Source organism: Buteo buteo, chromosome 7, assembly GCF_964188355.1.
Source record: "Buteo buteo chromosome 7, bButBut1.hap1.1, whole genome shotgun sequence".
Taxonomy (NCBI): domain Eukaryota; kingdom Metazoa; phylum Chordata; class Aves; order Accipitriformes; family Accipitridae; genus Buteo; species Buteo buteo.
Window position 1 is genome coordinate 35353578 of NC_134177.1, and position 22343 is coordinate 35375920.

Below are 22343 nucleotides of genomic sequence, written 5' to 3' on the forward strand. Positions count from 1 at the left end.
CTGCAATATGTCTCCAGGCTGCCCTATAATGAGCACAGTACCTTGGATGCTAGAAGCTACCAGCTCTAACAGGCACAGTCAGTGGTGTGAGTCAGCCACAGGCACAAGAAAGGACATTACCAATTCTTCAGACAAAAGCATGCCCGTTCATTCATTTCTTCTGATCATTTATTCATCTTAAAGTACTGCAGGGGCTTTCCTGCAGGCCCTGCTCCTGTCTAAGTCCATCAAATCTCTGCCTGAGGCAACTCCATTAATTATCACTTCCTGCACCAAGTCTCATCCCTCACCTTCAGCAAGCAGAAAAGCTCCTCTCCAACATGGTTCTTCATGCTACCAACCTGCTGTGCTACAAAAATAAAGCATCTGCTCTTCTCGGCTTGGCACTATGATAACTCACAGAATCACAACATTATACAGGAACACAGAGTCAACATGGATTGCTTAATGTTTAAGGCAAAGATTAATTTTGCCCAGGTCACCCCTCTGAAAGACACTGCCTCCCCAAAATTCCCACTTGGTATTCTCACCAGGCACTGCAGACACCCACTCAAAGGATCATGGCTGCCAGGCTGAGGAACAGAAAAGAAGCTGTCACAGCTGTCGGGCCAACATCAGTAGAAGGATCAGAGCAAAGCTGCTCCAGCAACAACTTTGTTTAAGGTACCATTTCCACTCCAGGCAGAGGAGCACTTGACACTGCCCTATAAGAGAGGGCAATCTGGCAAAGCTACAGGGAAAGTCTGGGACTTGCTCTTAGGTCCTCTCGGGGATTTCTGCACATACGTCCAATACCTGGGAGTCTCCCACCACAGCCTCTTCCCTTACCGCAGGACTTCTAATGAAAACATTGTGTGTTCTCACTGTTATATGCCCTTTAGTTACAACTGCCATTAGGATGACGCACTACAGGTTCAAAAACCCCTGGAAAATAGGGACTTCACAGCTTAAACAAGCACTTCTCCTTTGAAATCAATGTACTTTCTCTCTGCATAGGCAGCTAAATCCAAACACAAAAGCCCAGCATACATCAATAACAGACATTCAGAGCCCAATATACTTTTCACCTGCCTGAGTTAGAGGCAACAAGGCCCTAGCAGGGCAGCAGCGTGGGAGCTGGAGCAGGAACGGAAAGGATACACAGCACTGGGTTAGCCCGGGGATGATAAAACTCCCTAAATCTAGTAATAAAATTAATTTATAAAGGCACTGTACTGCGCAAGGTCTAGTACCAAGCCAAGCCTAGCAGTGTCAGAGCTGGCATCAGTACCAAAATTCACGATCACTTGGTTAACAGATCATCAGCTCAGGTAGGCTATAACTTTTATGTGAAGAGCCACCACTGACCTCAGCAATGTCCCTCTCCCTGGACACAGTGTTATTCCTTCTTCCTGCAAAAGGGAAGGAGGCAGCACACAGAGTCCCTCACACCTTGTGGAAACCCATTCCAGACAGAGAAGTTTCCTTGCTGCAAGCAAGATGAGATTTCTCTTTGCTCAGACTCCCTCTCTCTATATCCACAGCTACTTGCTGGGTTTGCACACACATCCATGGCCTCCGGGTATCACCAGGTCACCAGAGAAGGTGTGCAGAAACAGGGGCCACTGGGAGCTTCCCTTTCCTAGAGTAGTCGCCTCTTGTCAGCTGCTGTAAAGGGCACAGATCGGAAAAACACAAGCCAGTAGCTCCCCTAACAGAGAAATACTAAGCACTGACACTGTATAGAAGCAGAAGATCTCCCCTCCATACCAGGCAGGTGATGAACAGCCTTGTTCAGGTGAGAGATATGTTTGCAGTGGACTGAGAAGAACCAGGCACTTTGTCTAGAAGCACAAAGGATTCAAATACATAGAACAAAAAGCTGATACCCCAGAAAAACGAGACAGACTTAATCACCCTGCATGGATCCCAGCCATTAGACTGTCTAACCCACTGGTACTGTAGGGAAATGGCTGCCCAGGAGCATGGCAGACAGAGGCAGGCAGATACTCATCACACCAGAACTCAGCAGCAGTTCCCCAAGTCACAGGGCCTCAGCTTTAAAAAAAAAAAAAAAAACAAAACCAAACACCCAACAAAAAACACCCTCAAAACCAGGACTGAACTGTAGCATCAAAGGAACTAACTCCCACATGCAGAGGACATAAAAGGATCAGGCTGTGACAAACCCTGGAGTCACACTGCTCATCACACTGGAGAGGGAATGAGGGGCTGACAAGGGCCCAGATCTACCCAATGGCACAGAAAAATTGACAAAAGGACTCCAAAACATGAACTGTACTTCAGCACAGCCAGAGGGAAAATTTAGCACCCCAGGTCACTGGTAACGTACAGCAGACACAGCATCCTCAGTGGTAAATAAAGCATCTTAAAAAAACCCAATACTGATGCTTCCAAAGGAGCTCACCAAATCCCACTTCACTGTGCATCTTCTCACCAACCCCTCCAATACATTACAGCTGTACTTCCCCCACCCAAACACAGCTTTCTGCCCCACCACACACAGGCTGCTCCGTTTCACATCCCACTTCAGCTTCCCCGAGCCTTGTGCCTGAAGAGGCTCACTACCACTTACCCAAGTCTGACCTTCAGAGCAGCACAGGCTTTTTGGTTTGCACCCAGATGCCATGGACTTGCTCCAAAGTTTTCAGTAAGAATAGAACATTTTAGCCTTTGGGAAATTCAGTCTACCATTAGGAAAGGAAGGCAGAAGTGCCTTTGGCACTGGGGCAGCTGCAGCCCTGACCTGGTGGGAGGCAGGAAGGGGGCTGTGCAGTCTGGCCAGAAAGCAGAAGCAAGTACAAGCCCAAACAATGCTGACTGGGGTGAGAAGCAATGACTCCGGGGCTCCTTCTGTCCTCCTAAACCTACACCTGAACACCCCGGGTCACGAGGAGCCCGTTGGGTGACAACGCTGCCAGGAGGTACCGGCAGGCAAGCCGTGCTGCAGGAAGCACAGGCACCAACCCGAGCTCCGGGCTGGGAGCCAGCCATGCTCTCCCCGAGTACCCCTGGCGAGATATTCTCAAAATTGGATGTAGGTGCCTCATAAATGAGATACTTAACAGGACAATGGCTTCTCTTGTTCACATTAAAATAGTGACACAAAGTTCTACCTGGCTCTGTCATGCTGTGCGCTGGTGGTAACAAGTGCTACGTGCTAGTCATGGTCCAGCAATAAAGTGCACTTCCACCGATTACTTTGAAAGATTTAAAAAAAAAAGAAAAAATACTGTGAATCCAGGCCGTACAGTTGAAATAACAGAGACAACTGAATACATTTATGTTGGATTGCCACAAGGCACTCATCCACTCAGAGAAAGCTGACTACTTCAACAAGTTTCTAGAATAAAACAAAGCAACAAAATCCTCTGAAGCTTCCAGAAGGAACAATGCAAACTGCACCCCTCGCTCCAAGCAGTCCTCAGTTTCAACAGAGACCATCAGAGAAAGACTGGCAGAGTCTAAGCAATTGAACCAACTGTAAAGTAGAAATGCTTTGAGGGCCCTTACCATTAAGCTGTCACTCACAAGCAGTACCATGTCCAAGCACGTTCTGCCAGAGAGAACAATTCCACAATTTCATTTTGCAATGAAGAACTGGTCAGGTTGGAAAAGGAACAAGGACTCCACTTTCCAGTCAGTGCTGAGCCATGAAATGGAAGAAAGCTGAGCTCTAGAGAATGCCCTGCCGGGAATGTGGGCTTAAGTTCAGATACAAGACTTTGCCCCCGAGCAGATAAGTTGTGAGCCGCATCTACCTATGTCTCTGCTGCCAGGACAAACTCCTCCAAAGAGGGGTGGAGCTGACGGTGGTTAGCAGCCTCAGCAAAAGTCACCAGATTTGGCTTCTTGATAGGTCTCAGACAGAAGTGCCCAATATATACCCTGTACTTTGCTATCAGAACAGTCCCATCCACCTTATTTCTAGCTAACCCCATTCGCAAGGCTTCCATAAATCTCAGTCCTCATCGCCACCCCTCCTGTGAATGCCGTGCCCGTCCTCCACAGTGCAATCAGATCCACACCTTTGCAAGAGACAGCACGATATTTCTTTCCCCCAAGAAAATAAATATTGGCAAAAGCAAAACTCTATTGTGCATGCCCTGGACAGCTGACCTTCACAGGGTTTATAGTGCATGGGATCAGCTGTATCAAACATGACGTTGAGCAAACACTCCACCCAGAAGATAAGCGATATGATCCACAAGGGAAGGAAGATTGGTATTGCTCTAAATCACAGACTAAAAGGAGTAAGGCACCTACAAATACACACAACAAAAAAGGAAGCCTCTGAGGCCAGTCACTCGATATGTGTTGAAACAGAATATTACAGACATGGCCTATCCCAAGAGAGGAGAGTTACCTTTAGGCAGGCTTCTCCCTCTTGAAGAAGAAATTTGAGGGCATTTCTCAACTGAGAAACAGCAACAAAATCAAATCAAAATAATAAGTAACAACAAAGTCGTTACCACTGCTAAGAACAGGAACCATCTGTTTAGTTTTGTTGTTGCTATGTCCCATTAACATTATCTCCCCTAGGAAAGACAAGACACTGCTTTCAAATCTACCGTACACAGATCACTCAAGTCTGTGGTAAGATGCTGCAGAACAAATCCCATGCAAAACTATTCCCACAATTTGATCCCAATCCCCATCCCCAGCAGAGTGCAGCGCCCTGGAGAAGGGGAAGGAGCTCCTCCAGCTCAGAATTCCTCCATTCCTCAGGTACATCAGAGTGAATGGAGACTCCATGCCAAAACCTCAGCACGAGGAAGGCTGAGCATAAATGCAGCAGGAGAGCTGTCAGGGAGCCGAGTCGGAAGGAGTCTTGATGGACTCTAAACCTCCACGTTCATCAAACCCTCTCAACAGCTGTAAGACTGACCAAACCAGAAATAAACAAAGCAAAGCTGCAGGGAAGTAGGATGGCAGGTAAGGGGAATGTCTGTGTGTGCAGCCCAAAAAGGACTCCAAGAGCTCAGGGTTAGACAGAAGGGCTCCTCAGTACCAGCACATGCTCTCTGGCAGGAAAACAGGCTCATTTCAAACAGGATTCAACCACTGAAAGCGTTTCAGTTTCATTTCAGCTCACGTTCCCAGTTAAAAGAGCTGATTTTCCTGCACAGGCAAGGAACCAGGCACTACCCTGGTGTACACAGCAGCACAGGGCATTACTGCTGCCAGAGCTTTTCAAATCAATCACAACATCTAAAGCTCTGGCTGCAAAGGTGAAGCACCTGGCACCAGGGGAGTTCCCTTTCCCACAGAAATTCATCATCTCCGACAGAAAGTATGCCCAATTTCCTTGAATTTGGTTCTGGGCCATGAGGTGCAGATGCAGCTGTACTTGTTGCAAAGGCAGAGAGCAAGACAGCAACCAAATAACACACACTCACAAGTAGGCCTGAACAGGCATTTACTATTTATATGCTAATCATCTGATCCCTCCTAAGGGAAATCCTATCCTTTTGGGCTGTTGAGAGCGCATGTAACTGCAGTCTCCGCAGGATGGCTAGGGAGGAACAGAAGGGAAGCAATTATATCTGCAAGGAGCACACTCAAAAGTGCCAGGACAAAATTCCTCCCTGCTCTGTAACAGCACCAGGCATCCTCCTGGAGAGCAAGTCAGGGATTACAAACAGGGATTAACCTGTTACGCGAATTTGCTGAGAGCAAAGTAATTTGTAAATAGCAATCTTCTCCATTCATCGTTATCTAAAAAAGATTCTGATCTAGTTCTGCAAATGTTGACGTTTTCCTGCAAGCAGCAATAGAGGAGAGTCTCACCATAAAAACCCGCATCAAAATCCAGAAACACACCAACAAGCAGAAAACTGGCTGGCTGGAGCTACCTTGGAGGGTGGACAAGCAAGGATGGAAGAGAAAGGTATGAACTTTCATAATCGCTTGCTAGTTATCAATTCCTGGGGGAACATTCCTGTCCTAGGAAGTTGAGTGTGATGTGTAAGTATGCAGCACTGATTTTTTTTCTCCTGTTCACCTTTCTCCCTCATAAAAATAATCTGGGTTAGATTATACTGCTTCATTTTCTTGTAAAACCATGCTCAGTCATTTTGAACACAACTGCAAACACTCTTTCAATGTGACCGCACACACACACCTGAGAAACAATCTCACTTTCTCTCTAGCCTCTTGATTTTTTTTTTCACTTACCAGTTTATTACTGAGAACAACTCTCTCCCTCAGATGACAGCAGCCTCTAAAGACGAGCTGAGGATACAGAATAGGAGTGGAAATTGCTCCGTTTCAAACACCACAGATTAAAGTAATGTCTCTTGGAGGAGACTGCCCAGCTCCAGGAGCAATCCTCACAAATGGGGAGGACAAGAGCCATCCAGGTCTGGTGCCTGCCTTCAGGTGAGCAAAACTCAGAGAGATGCAGGCCACCAGGAGGGGGAATCACTGCACACATCAGCCTCTTTACTCCCACCAGAGCCGGGACAAGGGTGACTTTGAAAAGCCCCATATGAACAAAAACCAAAAGCAAGCCAGCGTATATTTTGGCAGATCGAGATAACAATAAAAGCTGGCACAGCACCATTCTGCAAAGCCTCCGTATCATGGTAAGATTTAGCCCTAAAGCTTCCCTTGATTTTGGTTGTTTTGTTTTTTTTTCTTTTAGCTTGCTACAGACAAATCTGACAGCTCAGTGACGCTGTCAGCAAGGCAGAAGGGCTGAAAGGACATTACCACAGAACTAACAGCAATGATATATCTGAGGAAATTTCCTCAGTTCAGGCTCTTTCAGAAAAATCAAATAACTGTCACTGCCAGCGTAAACAGATTCCTGTAAATGCAGCAAAGGAAAGGGGAAACCAGAGGTTCCCAGAAATTAGTAACTATAAGTAAAACTTTTAAATTCATTTCCCAATCTTCATCTCATTAGATATTCATCTTCCAGCAAACACTCTGAAAGACATTATGGCCACCTTACAAACTCCCAAGCAGAGCAGACCACAGAACTTCCCAGGCTGTTAGCCAAGCTGCCATACTTGCTGTTGCTTTTATAAAAAAAAAAGAAAAGCATTGAGGCTTGATGTAAAAGTTGCCAGCAAATATGAAGTCATAACTTGACTTTGGGAAGTTTGTTCTCATGCTTCAATCTCTATCATTACAACTATACACTTTGGTTTCCATGCACACACTCATCACCAGCCACACCGAATTCCCACAGTCCAACTTCTGTCCTCCACAAGTACATGCAGACTGACCAAGTCTCTCTCAACTTCTTGTTGGATGCAGCAGATGGAGTTCTTGCCACCACATGGCAGCTTTTTTCACCTTTAATTCCACCTTCATACATCATCTCTGAACTCTGCCCAGCTTTCCACCAGCTTTCACACCATGCACAGGCACCAAACTTGGGTGAAGCAGCGCAGAAGCATTTGCACCAGTGAGAGCTGAGCTAACACACCTTCTCCTCCTCCTCCAGAGCCACAGTGAGGTATCAAAGACCACCTCTGCCTGCCTGCCTCCAGCACCACTCCGTGTTCAACATAGTGATGAATCCAGGCAAAAACTACTGCTCCCTAGGACAGGCCTTGCTCCGTCCTTACTTGCTTCTCTGTTGGTGTAACAGACTATTCCTGAGCAGTTTGCTTTCTCTGGTAATAGATGCGTGGCCTCACCAGAGGTACAGTGCCAAACTAATCAGACCAATGGATCGGATCCTCATCTCTTATCTTCTGCTCAGCACTCCAAGTTGCTTCTGTGCTTCATCAGCTTTTAGCTGCAAACTCTCCTCAGGTCATTGACAAAATCAGTAGTAGGATGCTTAAGAGACCATTAACATAACATCCCAAACAAAGTTCTGAGAGCCACCAATTTAACATGGGTTATTTTGAGCTCACCGCCTTCAGTTAATTCAGCAGGAAAACCTGAAGGCGCCATATCAAATGCTTTAGGGAAACCTACGTTTACAACACATAGTTGTTTGAGTTTTTTTCAGTAAGCATCAAACCTACAACACTGTCTCCACACCAAACTTCAGCCACCAGCAGTTTCCAATCAGCACAGAAAGCTTTGCCGGCTTCTACCCAATACGGAGGGGAAGCACCTTCTCCAAAAAACTGCAAGGTGTGTGTGAGCACCGGGCTGACCCCACCAGGTGGGAGAAGTCTCTGGCAAAATAACCAGCCCCGTGCCGTTACCACGGTCGGTGTGGCACACGGATATCCCGCCACCCGCCAGCCCCTTCCAGCCGGGATCTCCTCGGTCCGGGGGAGGCGAGCCGGGCCCCCGGCCTCCGCTCCGCAGGCGAGGTCTCCCGCCGGCGGGCACGGCTCCACGCGGGGCTGGGAAAGGGCTGCTGCTCCCGGTACGGCGGGGCAGAGGCCCAGCAGAGCCGCCGGACCGAGCGGCAGGGCCGGCAGCGGGCAGGCTGCCTCCGCCCCGGACCTGACCCGGCGGAAGCCCCGCGTCTCCTTCCTTCCTCTTAACGTGAGCCAGCCTTCACCTCCCCCCCCCCCCCGTCCCGGCGGTACCTCGGGGCCGCCCCCCGCGGTCACCGGCCATCCCGCGTTGCGGCGGGCAGCAGCGCAGGCCGGCCCGGGCCCGCCGCCACCGCCCGCCCCACCGAGCCCGGGCCATGGGTCCGCCCCCGCCGCCTCAGCGCTGCCGCCACCGGGCCGGCAGCCGTCCCTCACAGACAGGCCCCGGGGAGGCCCCGCTCACCGGGCGGCGGCGAGGAGGAGGAGCGGGGCCTGGCCGGGCGGCGGGGAGAAGCCTGAGGAGCGCCGCGGGGCCCGGGCAGGGCAGGGCCGGGGCCGCGCTCGATACCCGGGGGGCGAGGGGCGGCGGCGGGATGGAAGGGGGGACCCGGCGGGGTCTCACCTGGCTCCGTCCGCGCCGCTCCCGCCTCTGCCGCGTGCAGCTCCCCGCCCTGCCGCCCCCCCCCGACCCCCGCGGCGCAGCCAATCAGCGCCCGGCGCCGCCGGCGCCGCTGGCCAATGAACGGCGTGAACGCGTCCCCGCCCAGCGCCACCGGCCGCCAGAGCACGCCCTTCTCCTCGACCGCAAGCCTATCCCGTGACCCGGCGCGGAGCGCGGCGCGGGGCGGGACCCAGCGCCCGGCGCCCAATGAGAAATCACAGCGCGTCCCATTGCTGCCAATCCGCGGCCGGTTAACCTTTCCCCTCAGAAAAGGGTGGGCGGTCACGGGGGGGGAGGGGCGTGAAAATAACCGGGGGGGGGGGGGCATAACCGGAGCGGGGGGGCGCCCCCTCAAGTGACCGGCCGGTGACCAGGCCCCCTTCACCCCCCCGCCCCCCGCCCGCCGCTCCTGCGCCCGCGGGCCGCGGGGAACCGGCCGCGGTGGGGCCCGTGGGAGGGCGGCGGCCCGAGGGGGAGGCCGGGGGCCTGGGGGCAGAGGCACCCCCCGCCCCGTCCCAAACAGCCCCCGGGGGTACGTGTCCCACACCGTCCTCCGGCGCAGGCAGCAGCCGCCCGCCGAGGGCCGTGGTGTGGGCTGGCATCGGGGGAGCCTGGGCCCCTGCCAGGCAGCGCCGCCTCCCTCCCCCGCCCCGAGCGGTGTCCTGGCCACGGCGGGGTGGCGCTGGGCTCCCGTCGCGGGGTTGGGGCACCTCGGAGCCGCGGTGCGGCAGGCCTTCCCAACGGGCCTGCCGAAGCCTTTGGATGGAAAGAAGATCGTGAGGCCTCCCTGTTTTACCGGCCTGCTCAGCCTTCGGCAGCTGCAGTTCTCCGTGGCCAGCCGCTGCTTGCTGCTACCTCCCAAAGGGCTGGGTGTCCCTCTTCCCCACGGCTCAACCCCCTGGGTTTCCCCACCATTGGTGTTACTTCTGCCATTCTCACCTTACACTCAACCTGCCCTGCAAAACAGCGCTGCTAATATAGTTATGGTGCAACCTCAGGCTTTCTTACAGTCCAGATTTTACATTTCAGGCAGGCTCCCTGTCCCCCCAGCGCCTGTGGGATGGAGACAGAGCTGGCAAACCCTTGGGTGGATGAGGATGCTGCAGGGTCTCCCTGCCAGCACCTGGACTGGGCAGCAAGAGGAAGGGATGAGCCAAGCTCAGCCACACTCAGGTCTGGAGGGTTTTGGGGGATATGAATGAGGGGGGTATTGGTCCTTGGCCCTGGGACTGCGAGCTGTGAGCGGAGCTGCCCTGTGCCTGGCTCTGAGAGGTGCAGGAGGGCTGGCAGCCTCCTCCTCGCCCCACGGGTGCTGGGTGTTGCGACACTGGGGCCAGTTACCTGCGTTTATGATGTCCTGGTGTCACAGAGATGTGCTGAGCACCCTCAGGAGGAAATCCAAGCATGGCTGCAAAGGGTGCAGGGGCTCTGGCCTCATGCCCAGCGGGCTCACAGGCATGTGCTGAGCAATAGGTGACCACCGGGGCTTGGGCGGGGTGTAGCAACAGCCTAGGAAAAGGGAAACAGGAAGTGACTTGTGACTTGCTTTCATTTTTGCCCCAGCGGAACAGACTTCATTGCTCCTTTGGCAGGCCCGGGGACTGAGGGGTGATGGCAGGTGAGTACAACGAACGGTGCTGGGTCTCAGTGGTGGGACAGGGGCCTCCCTGGGTCCTGCTCGCCCTGTCCTGCCCGATGCACAGGGACACAGTGCAGCATGTGGCCTGGGGCCTGGGACACTGCATGCCTGAGTAGCTGGGGCCCTGCTTCTTGCAAATGCATCCCGTGGGGCACTTTCTGCGGCTGTGTGGGAAAAGGGGAGGTGGGCAATGGCAGGGAAAGCCCCCTGGGTGGGCAGTGAAGGAGGGAGCAGCACACCTGGGTGGGCAATGGAGGAGGGGGAGCACCCAGGGTGGATGATGGGGGGGGGATCAGCAGCTGGGGAGGGGGCAATAGGAAAGGGGGCAGCACCCAGAGAAGGTGATGAGGAAGGGGGAGCAGCTAGAAGGGTGATGGGGAAGGGATCAGCACCGAGGGGAGGAGATGGGGAAAAGGAGGTGGGGGGGGCGGGGGGCAGGGGGAAGCCGGAGCCATGGCATGGGGGCTCTGGCACTGACGGGGCTGCCCTGCAGATGAGCTGCTCATGAAGGTGCGGACAGCCTTTGTGGAGCGTGTGAGCAAGCCACTGATCTCTAGACTGCTGGATGAGCTGCTGGCCCAAGGGGTGCTGAGCCTTGAGGAGGTGGATGAAGTGCAGGATAGATACGTGGTGCGCACCGACAAGGCTCGCTGCCTCATTGACACCGTGCGCCTGAAGGGCCCCAAGGCCAGCCAGATCTTCATCAACAACCTCAGGAAGCACGATGGCACCTTGGCAGAGCAGCTGGGTCTGGCTGCTGACTCGGGTGAGAGATTCAGGGCCGTGGTTTGCCCTCGGCCATGCTGGGGCTCCCGGTGCCTCTGGCGGGATGCTAGAGGGAGACCTGGCCCTGGCGAGTGTCTGAGGCCTGAAGGCAAGTGGCTGTTTGGTGTCGTCAGTGTCACTGCTCTGTGGCACTGAGGCCCCCTTGCCATGCAGTGACAACAGGACTCTCAGGGATGGCTGTCCCCCCTGGGGCTGAACAGAGCCCCCCAAGGGGTAGAGCCCAGCTCCGCTCACCTTCCCATGCCCTGCAACAGCCCCCTCTTGCTGCAGGCGCTTCCCCATGTAACTGTGGGGCTTTCTGCTTGCAGGCCCTACTGGTGCGCAGCTGGCCTCCCCCAGCACTGAGGCCCCCCTTGGGCCCCCCATCAGCATCCATGGCCAGCAGTGGATCCGGCAGTGCTCCCTGAGCGAGTACCAGCGCATCAGGGACACAGAAGGAGACCAGGTGCTGCAGGCAGAGGAGATGAGAGGAGGGCTGGCTGCCCTGCCGGAGAGGGCAGGGGCTTGCTGAGGGGAGCCAGGGTCTTTGCTGACCAAGGAGCAGGGCAGGAGATGTGGGGAGATGGCCCAAGGACAGGGAGAAGTCGTTGCTGCACCTGTGGGCCTTCTCTGCTATTAGCTGCCTCCCAAGAAAAGCCCCCTGCACCCACCCACCGCTGAGCGCTGCCTCCCTCTGTCCTCACAGATCTATCCCATCCATCTACCGCGGGACACGCGAACCCGTAGGGCCCTGCTCATCTGCAACATTGAGTTTGAGCACTTGAGCCGGCGGGATGGGGCTGAAGTGGATGTAAAGGGGATGACGGAGCTGCTGGAAGGGCTGGGCTACATAGTGGACATCCATTGCAACTTAACTTCCCAGGTAAAGGACTGCACAAAGCAGCTCCCACCAGTCCTGGGAGTGGTGCAGAGACCCTCCTTGCGTGTGTTAGTGATGGGGAGCTCAGGCACCACAGGGACACCTCTGTCCCCAATGGCAGTGGCTCCTGCCCACAGCTGGTGGCTGGGTCTCCACACAGCTGGTCATGGAAGGCTGATGTTCCTTCCTTATTTATGCTGGTTTGTAGGGGATGGCTACAGTCATGAAGGATTTTGCAGATCACAAAGACCACTGGACCTCTGACAGCACCTTCCTGGTCTTCATGTCCCATGGGGTCAGGGCTGGGCTCTGCGGGACCAAAAGCACAGGCGAGACCACAGACATCCTTTCCCTTGACACCATCTACGAGAAATTCAACAACAAGCACTGCCGGGGACTGCTGGGCAAACCCAAATTGGTCATTATTCAGTCCTGCCGTGGAGGTGAGTCCCTGCTATGAGGTGCCTGTGAGGCAAGCAAGCTGGCCAGGCTCTCCCAGGGCTCATCAGCCCTGACCACAGGGTGGGGACAGGATGGGACACCCCATCATCGCTGATGGCTGGCCCTCCCTTCCTAGACAAGGTAGGGTTCGTGGTGGTGAGCGACTCCGCAGACCCTGCCATGCCCGCTTCCAGCTCAGCTCACACGATCCCTGCAGGGCTGGAAGATGACGCAATCTGTGAAGTCCACCTAGAGAGTGATTTCGCCACTTTACATTCCTCCACACCTGGTAAGCAGTTCCGGGAGATAGTTGCCCTGCCGGAGGGCAGGCCAGGAGAGGACTCCCATTCCTGATGCCATGGGTCTCCTCCACACCTCCTCCTCCTCCTCAGGGCGGGTTGCTGGGGGTCCCCTCCATCTGGTGACCGGTTGGGCATTGCTCCAACAGCCTCTGGAAAAGGCAGTGTCCACCAATGCCAGGGTACAATGCTGCTCCAGGACACCCACACATCCCTCTTAGTGGCAGCACCAGGGCCCAGTGCTGTGTGCCCCTGCCTGGCTGCCTTCCCTTACCTTGCCTTGGCTCCAGCCCTCCCCACCAGCTCTGCCTGCACTCCTCCCCCAGCCAATTTATCTCACCACAGTGGCTGGCTGGGGGAATTATCTTCTCCTGCTGGGTTACAGATGGCTCCAGGCCATGCCAGCCTGGCAGCTGGCATGGCTGAGAGCATGGGAGAGCAGAGAGGCTTGAAGAAAATACATCCCTTCTGTCTTCCCTGAAATGCCCTGTCCTTTTCCCATGCTGTGGGTTTAATGGGCCAAATATAATGATTTCAGAGAAGATGCCCATCTCCTGCTCCAGCACTCAGCGTTCATCACTGTTGCAGTGAAGGACACCAGTGGAATCACACTTGGCATCTTCTGTCTCCCCAGATACTGTCTCCTGGAGAAGCCCAAAAACAGGCTCCATTTTCATCCAGCGCCTGATAGAGCAGTTTCGAAACCATGCCTGTAACAGTGACTTACAGGAGCTCTTCCGAAAGGTGTGGCTTTGTAGTTAAGTGCAGGTGTGCCAGCAGATGCAACCATGCCAATGGCCAGAAATACTGCTCAGAGCAGAGCTCGGGCCAGGGCATGCCATTTCTCGGCAGGCCTCTTGGGAGCAGGCTCTGTCAAAAAGGGATCTGGTTTGGCCTGGGAAGTCAGCTGGATCTCTGGAGCCATCAGCACCCTGCTATGTTGTGGGCACGGCATGCAAGAGCCTGGCCTGTTGGCACAGCCCGTGGCATCCCTTGTGCCACCAGAAACGTGCCTGGGGATGTCCCTGGGGATGCCTCATGACTCCCTGCACCCTTCCCATGCTGGGAATGGAGCTGCTCTCATTTCTCTCTACTGTCTCTCTCACCCCAGGTCCAATATTCCTTTGGAAAATTCCCTAAGCAGTTGCCATCACAAGAACGGACTACAATGCTCAGGAAGTTCTACCTCTTCCCAGGCTGCTGATCTCCTTGCCCATGGTGAGTGTCTTTACCTCACACCTCTGCGGCAGACTTTTGTCTGTGCCCTACACCTGATACCCAGCCAGCGGGGAGGAGCAGGGAGAAATTCCCTATTGCTCCGGGGCTCCAGACTTTGTGGCTCAGACAGGATATCCAAAGGACTTGTGTGCTGGTAGCCGGGGCTAGACTGTGGCCTGATGAAGTGTAGGGATTGTGGAGAAGGAAAAGGAAAGAAAGAAGACAGAGAGAGAAAAAGGAAGAGAGAAGATTTCACCAGTCCTGGGTCCAGCGTTGGTTCAGTCAGCTGAGGGGTCCAGTTCCAGTGGACTTGTGCACCTGGGGCTTCAGTTTGTGTCCTTTTATCATCCTTGCCCCTCCTTTGGGTGGGCACTCGAAGTCATTAGGCTAATGAGCAGTTTGTGAGCCTTTGGGCTTGGGGGTCGTTTGGGGAATAACTTCTCCTTCCCTGCAGACTCTGCCATTGTTTGATCTTTGTATCGGAACAGCTTATCAGAACAGGGACCTGCACACCCTCCAGCACATCCTCCCCCTCCTGTTGCTGATGTCTGAGCTGATGGGCTTTTCACCTTGGTTCCTTGCTGCTGCAGGGTTTGTTGTTATGCAGAGTTCATCTTTAAGCAGAACTTGCCCCACCACAATGTTTGAGATATTAACTCTTTCAGTCTCTCAAGGCGTTTCAGTAGCCTGTGTCTCAGGAGCTTCTCGGTCTAATGTTCTTCGCAGGTGAAAAAATAATACACAGACAGCAAAAGTGTTTGAATTTGGTGTAACACAGCAGAAAGCTCAAGTTCAAGGTGAACACAGCCCTGTTCCAGAGAGAAAGGACAAGAGGAAAAGCCAAGCAGCTCTGCAGAAACACAGTCAATCTCTAAACCAGCTACTTGTGCCTCCTCTGGTAGGCAATTACAGACCTGGAATAAAATATTCCTTGATCTCCTGTCCTCCCTTCCTTTTGTGGCCTCCAAACAACCCCGAACTGAGCCAACTCTTGTCAGGGAGCAGCAGAGACACCTGACTCTGGAGCACCAAATGCAAAGCTGGTTAGTGTCTCTCTTAACTGTTCCCAGACAGTTGGTCCCCAGTTCCAACAGATGATCCATCACCCCCAGAGCCACTTCCGCCCCATCTCTGGCTTTACCTGTTGTCGAATAAAGGGATTTTCACAGCAGACGGCACTGCACCCCTGCCTTTAGCCTGACTGGCAGTAGCTGTTGTTACATTGCCTTCTCAGGGGATGCTGAGTAGGCGGGAGGTGAGAAATCAGGGGGAGCTCAGGGAGGAGGGGATGCCCGCTTTCAGAGCAGGCTGGGCAGGTGCGCTCCAGGGGGATTCCCATGCCTCACCCTTGCAGGCTCGCAGCATCTCCTTGCTCACAAGGGAGCTTCCCCCACTCCCCAATCCTCCCGCTGCCCCCAAGGTGAAGGAAGGATGTGAATCCCCCTGGGAGCCAAGAAAGATCCTCACACCTGTGTCTTAACGTGCGCTGCTCCCACAGCTCGGCACGTTACAGGCCCAGTTCAGTTGTCACCTTCCACCAGCATCCCCGCTGGTAAGCGAGAGCGCCTTCCTGTGCCCACCGCCACCCTCCCTGTCCTCCGCGGCCACATCCAAACCATATTCTGCCTTGGCATGGATTCAGCTTTATTGCATGTTCTGCAAAGTCATAGCCAGATCCACAACCAGGTGGTCTGGCAGCAGGAAAATGAGAGGGCTCTCCTGCCCCCTCCTAGTGTTTGAGACACTCCAGCTCAGGTGGGACAGGCTGCACGGGAAGGGCAGTGTCCTGGGCCACTGCCACCCCGCGTCCCTGTGAGGTGGCAGGAGAGCCCAGTGGGATGGAGGTGCCACTCTGCTCTGGCTCCCGGCAACCCAGGGTGAGAGAAGGCTTTGCAGGCAGGATCAGACTGCAAAGTGGGCAGCCGGTCCAGGCCGAGCCCCTTCTCACAGAGCCCCACATCACTGCCCGGGGCTCCTCAGGTCCCACACGGTGCTTGCAGAAACCCTGGTCCCCAGCGCTATGGTGGTGGCAGGAAATTGAAGACAGCAGTGACGAATTCTTCAAATTTATCCTGATGGACTATGTGGCCTGCACCTTTGATGTACTGGACCTCCGCCTTGGGGAAGAGGCGCTGGATCTCCGGGTAGTCTTTGGAGCTGCAGGACAAGGGAACAAGCAATGGGAAGTATGGTCAGAGGTCCATCCATCCAGGTCTCTCCTCACCCTCCCCAGGCAGACAGGGATCCTGCAACTGACCATGTCCCCTTCCCTGCTGGGAAAGCCCAGGACTGCTCCCAGGTTCCCTCTTGCTCTCCAGCACGTTGGTGTCACCAGCTGCTGGAGGCACAGAGCTCGCTCCAGGACCTTCCCCATCTCAGGGGTTTCCTCCCACCCTCGGCAGCTGCAAAGAGCACAAGGGGTCAAACCACAGAGTTCAAACCGCTCCTCTCCAGTCCCACCTGATGTAGGGAGAGTTGGATCCTCCCAAGAAGAGTGCAGGGCCAGGATACGGCTTGTGGAAGGTGGGGAAGTTCATAATATCTTCCAAGTGGTGGGAAATAGCCTCCAGGTTCACCCTCCAGATGTAGTGGCCCTCCACCTCCACTAGGTTGGTGAGGAGGAACTGTCTCAGCTGCGGGAGCTGCCACAAAAGGGTATCATACACTCTTCTGTAAGAGCAACAAGCCCTTAAGATGTCCTGGCACCCTCCATCCTCCCCTCCACCCCCTTCCGCCCATCTCCCATGCTGTCACATTCCTCATCACCCCTGCAGCCCTGGTGAGATGTCCTCCAGCTGCCCACGAAGTGGTGAGTGAGCAGGGGTGGAAAGAATCTTGTGGCCCTAAAGCCCTGTGCTCTGGTCCCAGGGACAGGCTGGGAGCGGAAACCCCATCCAAGGAGTGGGATTTCCTACCTGGACCACTGGACGCAGCTGATCATCAGCCAGCTGGCGGGCCACAGAGCGGGGCAGACCATCCGGGATCTTCAGTGACTTCATGGCAGAGATGTAGGCAGAGAATTCGGAGACTGTTGCAGTTGAGATAGGACTGATGTCTACAGAGATGAGGCGCTCCACCAGGTCTGGCTGGGGGCATAAGCGGGGCAGATGGATGCCAGCCGAGATCTCCCCAGTGGGACTGGGCACGGGGCTCCGCTCCCACCCAGTCTCCCTGAAGGCTTTTAGCTCCCTCCTGCCTCAGCAGAGAGCTCCACGTGCCCCTCCCCAAGTTCCTATTTCCCTGTGCCTTGGCATGGGAGATCTCCAAGCTCCCTCACCATCAGTGCCGGAGGGACAGGGCAGAGTGTGGGCTGGTGGACAGAGACTTGCTCCTGCTCCCACAACCCAGCTTACAGCTCTGAGCGGGACAGCACCCCCGACCGTGGCGGAGAAAAGCCAGCTCCTGTGGGGCTGTGGGCAAGGCTGGCACCCGTGAACAGCCCCCACAGGTGCCACCCCCCCTCCTACAGCCTCCCGCTCCAGGAGCACCCCGGCCCCCGCCAGCTCCCCCCACCAGCCCCCGGGAGCCCTGCGCCTGCCGACCCGCTGCAAGGCCAGCGTCATGGCCGTCTTGCCCCCCATGCTGTGTCCCAGGAGGATGCACTTGGTGATGCCCAGGCGGGTCAGGAGGTGCTGCACGTCCAGGCTCATCGCTTCGTAGGTCATCAGCGGGCTGTGTGGGCTGCCGCCGTGATTCCGGGCGTCCAGCGTCAGCACCTGCCTGGGCAGGGGCACCGTGTCACCCCAGCCCCGGGCACTGCCCGCCCGTGACCCCCCTCCTCGGGGCGCTGCAGCCTCCCGCCGGCCCCAGGGCCTCACCTTGCCGCTGCCGCGGCGCACCAGCGCCCTGGCCACCGCCTGGAAGTTGCCGCGGTTGCCGAAGAGCCCGTGGAGCAGCACCAGGGGCGGCCGGTCCCCGCGGCCCCCCACCTCCGCGTGGGCCAGCTGCACCGCTCTGCGGGGACAGGGGGCCGTGGGGGCGCGGCCGGGGACGCGGGGAAGGGGGCGTGGTCGGGGAAGGGGGCGTGGCCAGCGCGAAGGGGGTAGGGCCAAGGGCTGCCCTGCTGGCAAGGAGGGTGAACCGGCAGTGGGGGCTGGGGCGTGGCCACGGCCGGGGGGCGTGGCCGGCGTCCCGGCCCCAGAGGCGAGCCCAGCCCCTTGGGAGACGGGGGGAACCGTGGCGCGGAGGCGGGGTGAACGCCGGGGGGGCGGGGCCCACCCGCCGGGTAGCGGCCCCGCCCCTCCTGTCGGGAGCCCTCCCTCCGCTCCCGCCCCGCGCGCGGCCGAGCCCTTACGTCACCACGGAGCGGGCGGCGGCGGCGGCGGCGGGCGGCGGGCGGGGGCGCAGCCGCCATGGCGGGGCGGCGGCGCGGGCGCGGGGCAGCCGGCGGAGCATCATGGCGGCGGCGGCGGGGCACGGGCCGTGACGCAGTGCGCGCGCGGGCGGCCCCGCCCCGCCCGGCTGCCGGCGGCGGGCGCCCCCTGGCGGCGGGAGGGTGCCGGCTTCTGCCTGCGCCTGCCAGACTCGCGGCGGCGGCAAGGTCACCGCCTGCCCGCGCGCTGCCTGCCGGGCAGGGAAACGGGTCCGTGGCCCCATCTGCCGCCCCCCCCCCCCGTTCCCCGGCCCGGCCGGTGCCAGGCAGAGCGCCGGGCCGGGCAGAGCCGGGCAGGACCGCCCTGCCGACGCGCTGCCGATCCTTATCGCAGCTGCCTGCCTGCCTGCCTGCCTGCCTGCAGCGAGCGGGCAGCCAGCCGTGCCGGGCAGCGGAGCGAGGCGGGGCGCGGCCCCGGGGGAATTTGAGCCGCGCAGATCACCTGCCTGCGAGCGGGGCGGCGGGGGCTCCGCCGAGACAAAGCGCTGGGGGCCAGGCAGGCTCGGGCTGCCCGCTCCTGCCTGCGGCTGCATCCCAGGCCGAGGGTGGGGAAACCTCCCGCTCCCGCCTGCCCGCGGGCAGCCTTTTCCCAAACGCTGCTCCGAGACCCCCCCCCCCCCTCGGAGCGGGCAGCGGGGCGGGCAGCCCCCAGGGCAAGGTTGCAGGCGCCTGGGGAGCCCGCTCGGTCCCGGGGGAGCGCGGGCTCCGGCCGTGCACCTGCGGCAGCTCCTTCTCCCTTTGTCCCTGCCCGCTGGAGCGTGGCCGGGAAGGCAGGTGCCGCGGCCGTGCCGCGGCGAAGGGAGCGGTTGTGCAAGGAGGCCTCGCCCCAGCCGCTGCGGTGGGGTGGGGGGGGGTGGGGGAGCACCCCCTGTTCCCCTCCGCGGAGCCAGACTTTGGACCGGGCGGGCAGGGAGTGCCGCTGCCGGATTTCCGCGGCTGCTCCGCGGGGGCTCCCGCCACGACGGCTGCCAGAAAGCTGCCCCCGAACGGGCAGGGGGGCGACCGGCCCTCCCCCAGCAGAGACACTTTCCCGTGTCCCCCCACCCACCCCGGGGTGGAGGCGACGAGGGGCTGCGGTGTGAGACCCCAAATGTGGCGCTGCCGTAGTAGAGGGTGGGGGTGGCTGCTTGGGGGGGGGCGGGGGGCTGTAGCCTCGGCGCCCGCTCACCGTACCCGCTGGGGTCCTGCCCCCCCGCGCCCCCTTGCCCCAAGGATACTCGGGCTACCAAAACGGGACACGTTTATTGACAAATGTAACCGGTACAGAGCACGCGTAACAGGGACAGGCGGTGCCCGGCCGCTGGCTATGGGGGGGGGGGGACACGACGGCGACGACGACGACACTGGGGGGGGGGCACCATCCCCATCCCCGGCCCCATCCTGCCCCATCGGCGCTGGCAGGGGCACGCCGGGCGCCGCTTCCCCCGCCGACCCGAAACCGCCTCTTGTTTAACCGAAACCGTCTCTATTTACACAGCCCAGCCCTGACCCCGCAGCCGTCCCCGTCCCCTCCTTCGCGCCCCCCCCGCCCGGATGCCACCGTCCCCGGTCCCCACAGAAGGCGATGAGGATCCCGGGGGTGGGGGGGTGCCGGGGGGGGCTCAGACATAGTTCCTCTTGTCGTAGCTGGTGACGGCGGAGCGCGGGGCAGAGTAGGCCACCTTGCCGGTGGGGTACCTGTCATCTTTGGGGGGGCAGGAGCAGCAGAGCAGGGCCCCCCCCAGCATCAGGAGCGCGGAGGCCGCCCAGCCCACGTAGAGCGAGGTGCCCAGCTCCCGCTTCTGCGCGTCGATCACCAGCGGATTGTAGAAATCCCGGATGATCGTGTTGGCCGACCAGGAGACGGGGATGAGGGTCATGACGCCGGAGAGGAGGAAGATGACGCCGGAGACGATGGTGATCTTGGCTTTGGTGCTCTCGTCCTCCACGCAGCGGGTGCACTGGGCGCCCACGATGGCCACCAGTAAACCCAGGACGGCCAAGACGATGGCCACCACCAGGAGGGCACGGGCGGCTTGCAGGTCCTGCGGCAGGGCCAGCATGGAGTCGTAGACCTTGCACTGCATCTGCCCCGTGCTCTGCACCACGCAGTTCATCCACAGCCCTTCCCAGATGATCTGGGCCGTCACGATGTTGTTGCCGATGAAGGCCGTCACCCTCCACATGGGCAATGCGCAACAGATGATGCTGCACAACCAACCCAGCACCGACAAGGCCACCCCGCCGATCTCCAATCCCATCGACATGGTGGCCGGTTCGCTGCCGCGCTCCGGGCGATGGCGGAGAAGAACCCACGGACCGAAACCGTCGCCTTCACCCTTCGCTGCTCGCAGCCCTTGGGGGATCAGCTTACACCTGGGTGCACCTGCGTTTATAAGGGCTGGCGGGGCCAGCTCAAGTGCCCGCCCGGGGTGGGGTTTCACCGCCGGACGCTCCTCTCCGCTCCTCCGTCACCCTCACCCACGTCCCACACCCTCCCCTTTGTTTGCAGAGATGGCGCCGGGTTACTGGAGAAGGGCGGGAGGGGGAGAGACTCCACCTGTTACGGCCATCCCCTTGGTTTCGGGGCAACGGGTACCGGGAAACACGGCCACCATGCTCATTCGGACCCACCGGACCCCCTTGGGGACCTGGAAATCCCTCGGCTTTGCTATTCCCCCCCAGAGGTGCCAGCAGGTCAGGGTTTGGTTTATTTCTGGAGAGTCTTATCAGTGCTCACATTTAACTGGGGTTCGGCAAGTGCTGAGCACCTTTGTGTCGCCGTGCAAAGTGCAACCCTTTCACCGTGCCATGATGCTTGTTGTTTTGGCACAGCTGTCCTAGGGGAGCCATGGGTGGTCTCCCTGCCCGGCAGGGTGGGAGCAGGAGGGAGCTGGGTGGGGGGTCCCCCCCCGCCCAGCCCCCTCCTGCTCCCACCCTGCCGGGCAGGGAACACCAGTGGGGATCCCCCAACCGGATGGTAAATATCTTTACTCATCCTGCTGATATATTTTGGCCTTGAAGGAAGCAGATAAGGCACGTAACTGCCCCAGCAGTGTCACCCCATCAACCCCAGCAGGCAGCCAGCAAAGGGAAAAAAAAAAACCAAGGCAGGTGCAGGCAGGCTGCCGGCAGTCACGCTCAGACCTGGCAGTGGCAGCCCCATGGCTGTGGGGGTGCATGTGTCTCCCCCATCAACCATCCCCCCCAACCTTGCATGCCGGTGGTGGTGCCAGTATTTCCAGGTCCCCCCCTCCCCAGGAATGTGGTTGCTGGCCCCCGCCGGACACGGGCTTGCTCCTGCCTGTTCCCTGCCTGCACCGAAATCTCCCCTATGACTTATTAACTATTCAAGAGCGCAGCAGGATGCTGGCAGCCGGCACGGCAGTGGGAGCCCTCCCTGCTCGGGCACCTGAGGTCTGCGATGGGGGGGAGCCCTGTGTCTGCCTGGCTGTACCCCGCAGCACCCTGACACCCCATAGCCAGGGGGGTGTTGGCTTCAGGTGCCCCACAGCGCTCCGAAACCCCATAGCTGGCTGGGTCAGCTTCTGCTGCCCTGCAGCATCTCATAGCCAGTGGGGTCAGCCTCTGCCACCCCAGAGCACCCCGACACCCCATACCTGGCTGGATCAGCAGTTGTCACCCCATGTCACCCCAGCACCCTGTATCCATCTGGGTTGGCCTCCAGCCCCTTGCAGCACCCTGTATCTGACCTCCAGCACCCTGTGACACCCCAATACCCTGTATCCAGCCAGGTTAGCCTCTGCCAACCATCTTGCCCCATTTTGGGGCATCCCCAAAATACCCCTTATCTGGCCACGTGGGCTTCTACCACCCCATGGCACCCCAAAACCT

The 22343-nt window shown here is 57.9% G+C and overlaps 4 protein-coding genes across 15 annotated transcripts in view; 1 reads left to right on the forward strand and 3 right to left on the reverse strand.

Annotated features, from left to right (window-relative positions):
- The window catches only part of MTMR4 (myotubularin related protein 4), a 59866-nt gene extending 49608 nt beyond the window's left edge, over nt 1-10258 (reverse strand). Inside the window, exon 1 of one of the 4 annotated variants that reach the window (XM_075032395.1) lies at nt 10237-10258. The gene's annotated coding sequence lies outside the window, so the exon portion shown is untranslated. Of the gene's footprint in view, nt 1-3513; nt 3636-8856; nt 8908-10236 lie in introns of those variants that run through there. The other 3 variants (XM_075032393.1, XM_075032398.1, XM_075032394.1) reach the window with 3 other exon arrangements.
- Nucleotides 9329-15476, forward strand: LOC142032958 (caspase-1-like). 7 transcript variants are annotated; one of them, XM_075032401.1, is made up of 11 exons: nt 9332-9427; nt 9925-10068; nt 10459-10513; nt 11028-11300; nt 11629-11765; nt 12006-12182; nt 12388-12622; nt 12757-12909; nt 13554-13663; nt 14031-14137; nt 14864-15469. In XM_075032401.1, exons 3-10 carry the CDS (start codon nt 10507-10509, stop codon nt 14121-14123), a joined length of 1185 nt encoding a protein of 394 aa, XP_074888502.1. In that variant the 5' UTR covers nt 9332-9427; nt 9925-10068; nt 10459-10506; the 3' UTR covers nt 14124-14137; nt 14864-15469. The 7 variants fall into 7 exon arrangements, 6 of the variants coding, with proteins under 6 accessions (XP_074888506.1, XP_074888502.1, XP_074888505.1 ...); XM_075032405.1 differs by having other exon boundaries at nt 9329-10068; nt 12838-12909; nt 14864-15475; XM_075032403.1 differs by having other exon boundaries at nt 9337-10068; nt 10488-10513; nt 14864-15471.
- A 265-nt stretch (nt 15477-15741) lies between these two features.
- ABHD11 (abhydrolase domain containing 11) lies at nt 15742-18546 on the reverse strand. 3 transcript variants are annotated; one of them, XM_075033331.1, is made up of 6 exons: nt 18432-18546; nt 17956-18091; nt 17680-17853; nt 17053-17223; nt 16598-16779; nt 15742-16294 (listed from the first exon to the last, which is right to left on the reverse strand). In XM_075033331.1, exons 1-6 carry the CDS (start codon nt 18533-18535, stop codon nt 16156-16158), a joined length of 906 nt encoding a protein of 301 aa, XP_074889432.1. In that variant the 5' UTR covers nt 18536-18546; the 3' UTR covers nt 15742-16155. The 3 variants fall into 3 exon arrangements, with proteins under 3 accessions (XP_074889432.1, XP_074889433.1, XP_074889434.1); XM_075033332.1 differs by lacking the exon at nt 17680-17853; XM_075033333.1 differs by lacking the exon at nt 17956-18091 and having other exon boundaries at nt 18432-18534.
- A 1563-nt stretch (nt 18547-20109) lies between these two features.
- On the reverse strand, nt 20110-20755 carry CLDN3 (claudin 3). The gene has a single exon (XM_075033324.1). The coding sequence runs from the start codon at nt 20753-20755 to the stop codon at nt 20111-20113; it is 645 nt and encodes a 214-aa protein (XP_074889425.1). The 3' UTR covers nt 20110.
- Nucleotides 20756-22343: the final 1588 nt, after the last annotated feature.

What these genes read in the sequence shown, in the direction of transcription:
- CLDN3 (XM_075033324.1), bottom strand. Translation starts at nt 20,755, where the DNA reads ATGTCGATGGGATTGGAGATCGGCGGGGTGGCCTTGTCGGTGCTGGGT.
- LOC142032958 (XM_075032401.1), top strand. An exon ending in TATTCAGTCCTGCCGTGGAG is followed by an intron (nt 12,623 to 12,756) that starts GTGAGTCCCTGC and finishes CTCCCTTCCTAG; the next exon opens with ACAAGGTAGGGTTCGTGGTG. An exon ending in TTTACATTCCTCCACACCTG is followed by an intron (nt 12,910 to 13,553) that starts GTAAGCAGTTCC and finishes CTGTCTCCCCAG; the next exon opens with ATACTGTCTCCTGGAGAAGC.
- ABHD11 (XM_075033331.1), bottom strand. Translation starts at nt 18,535, where the DNA reads ATGATGCTCCGCCGGCTGCCCCGCGCCCGCGCCGCCGCCCCGCCATGG. An exon ending in GCCGCCCGCTCCGTGGTGAC is followed by an intron (nt 18,092 to 18,431) that starts GTAAGGGCTCGG and finishes CTGTCCCCGCAG; the next exon opens with AGCGGTGCAGCTGGCCCACG. An exon ending in TGACGCTGGCCTTGCAGCGG is followed by an intron (nt 17,224 to 17,679) that starts GTCGGCAGGCGC and finishes TTATGCCCCCAG; the next exon opens with CCAGACCTGGTGGAGCGCCT.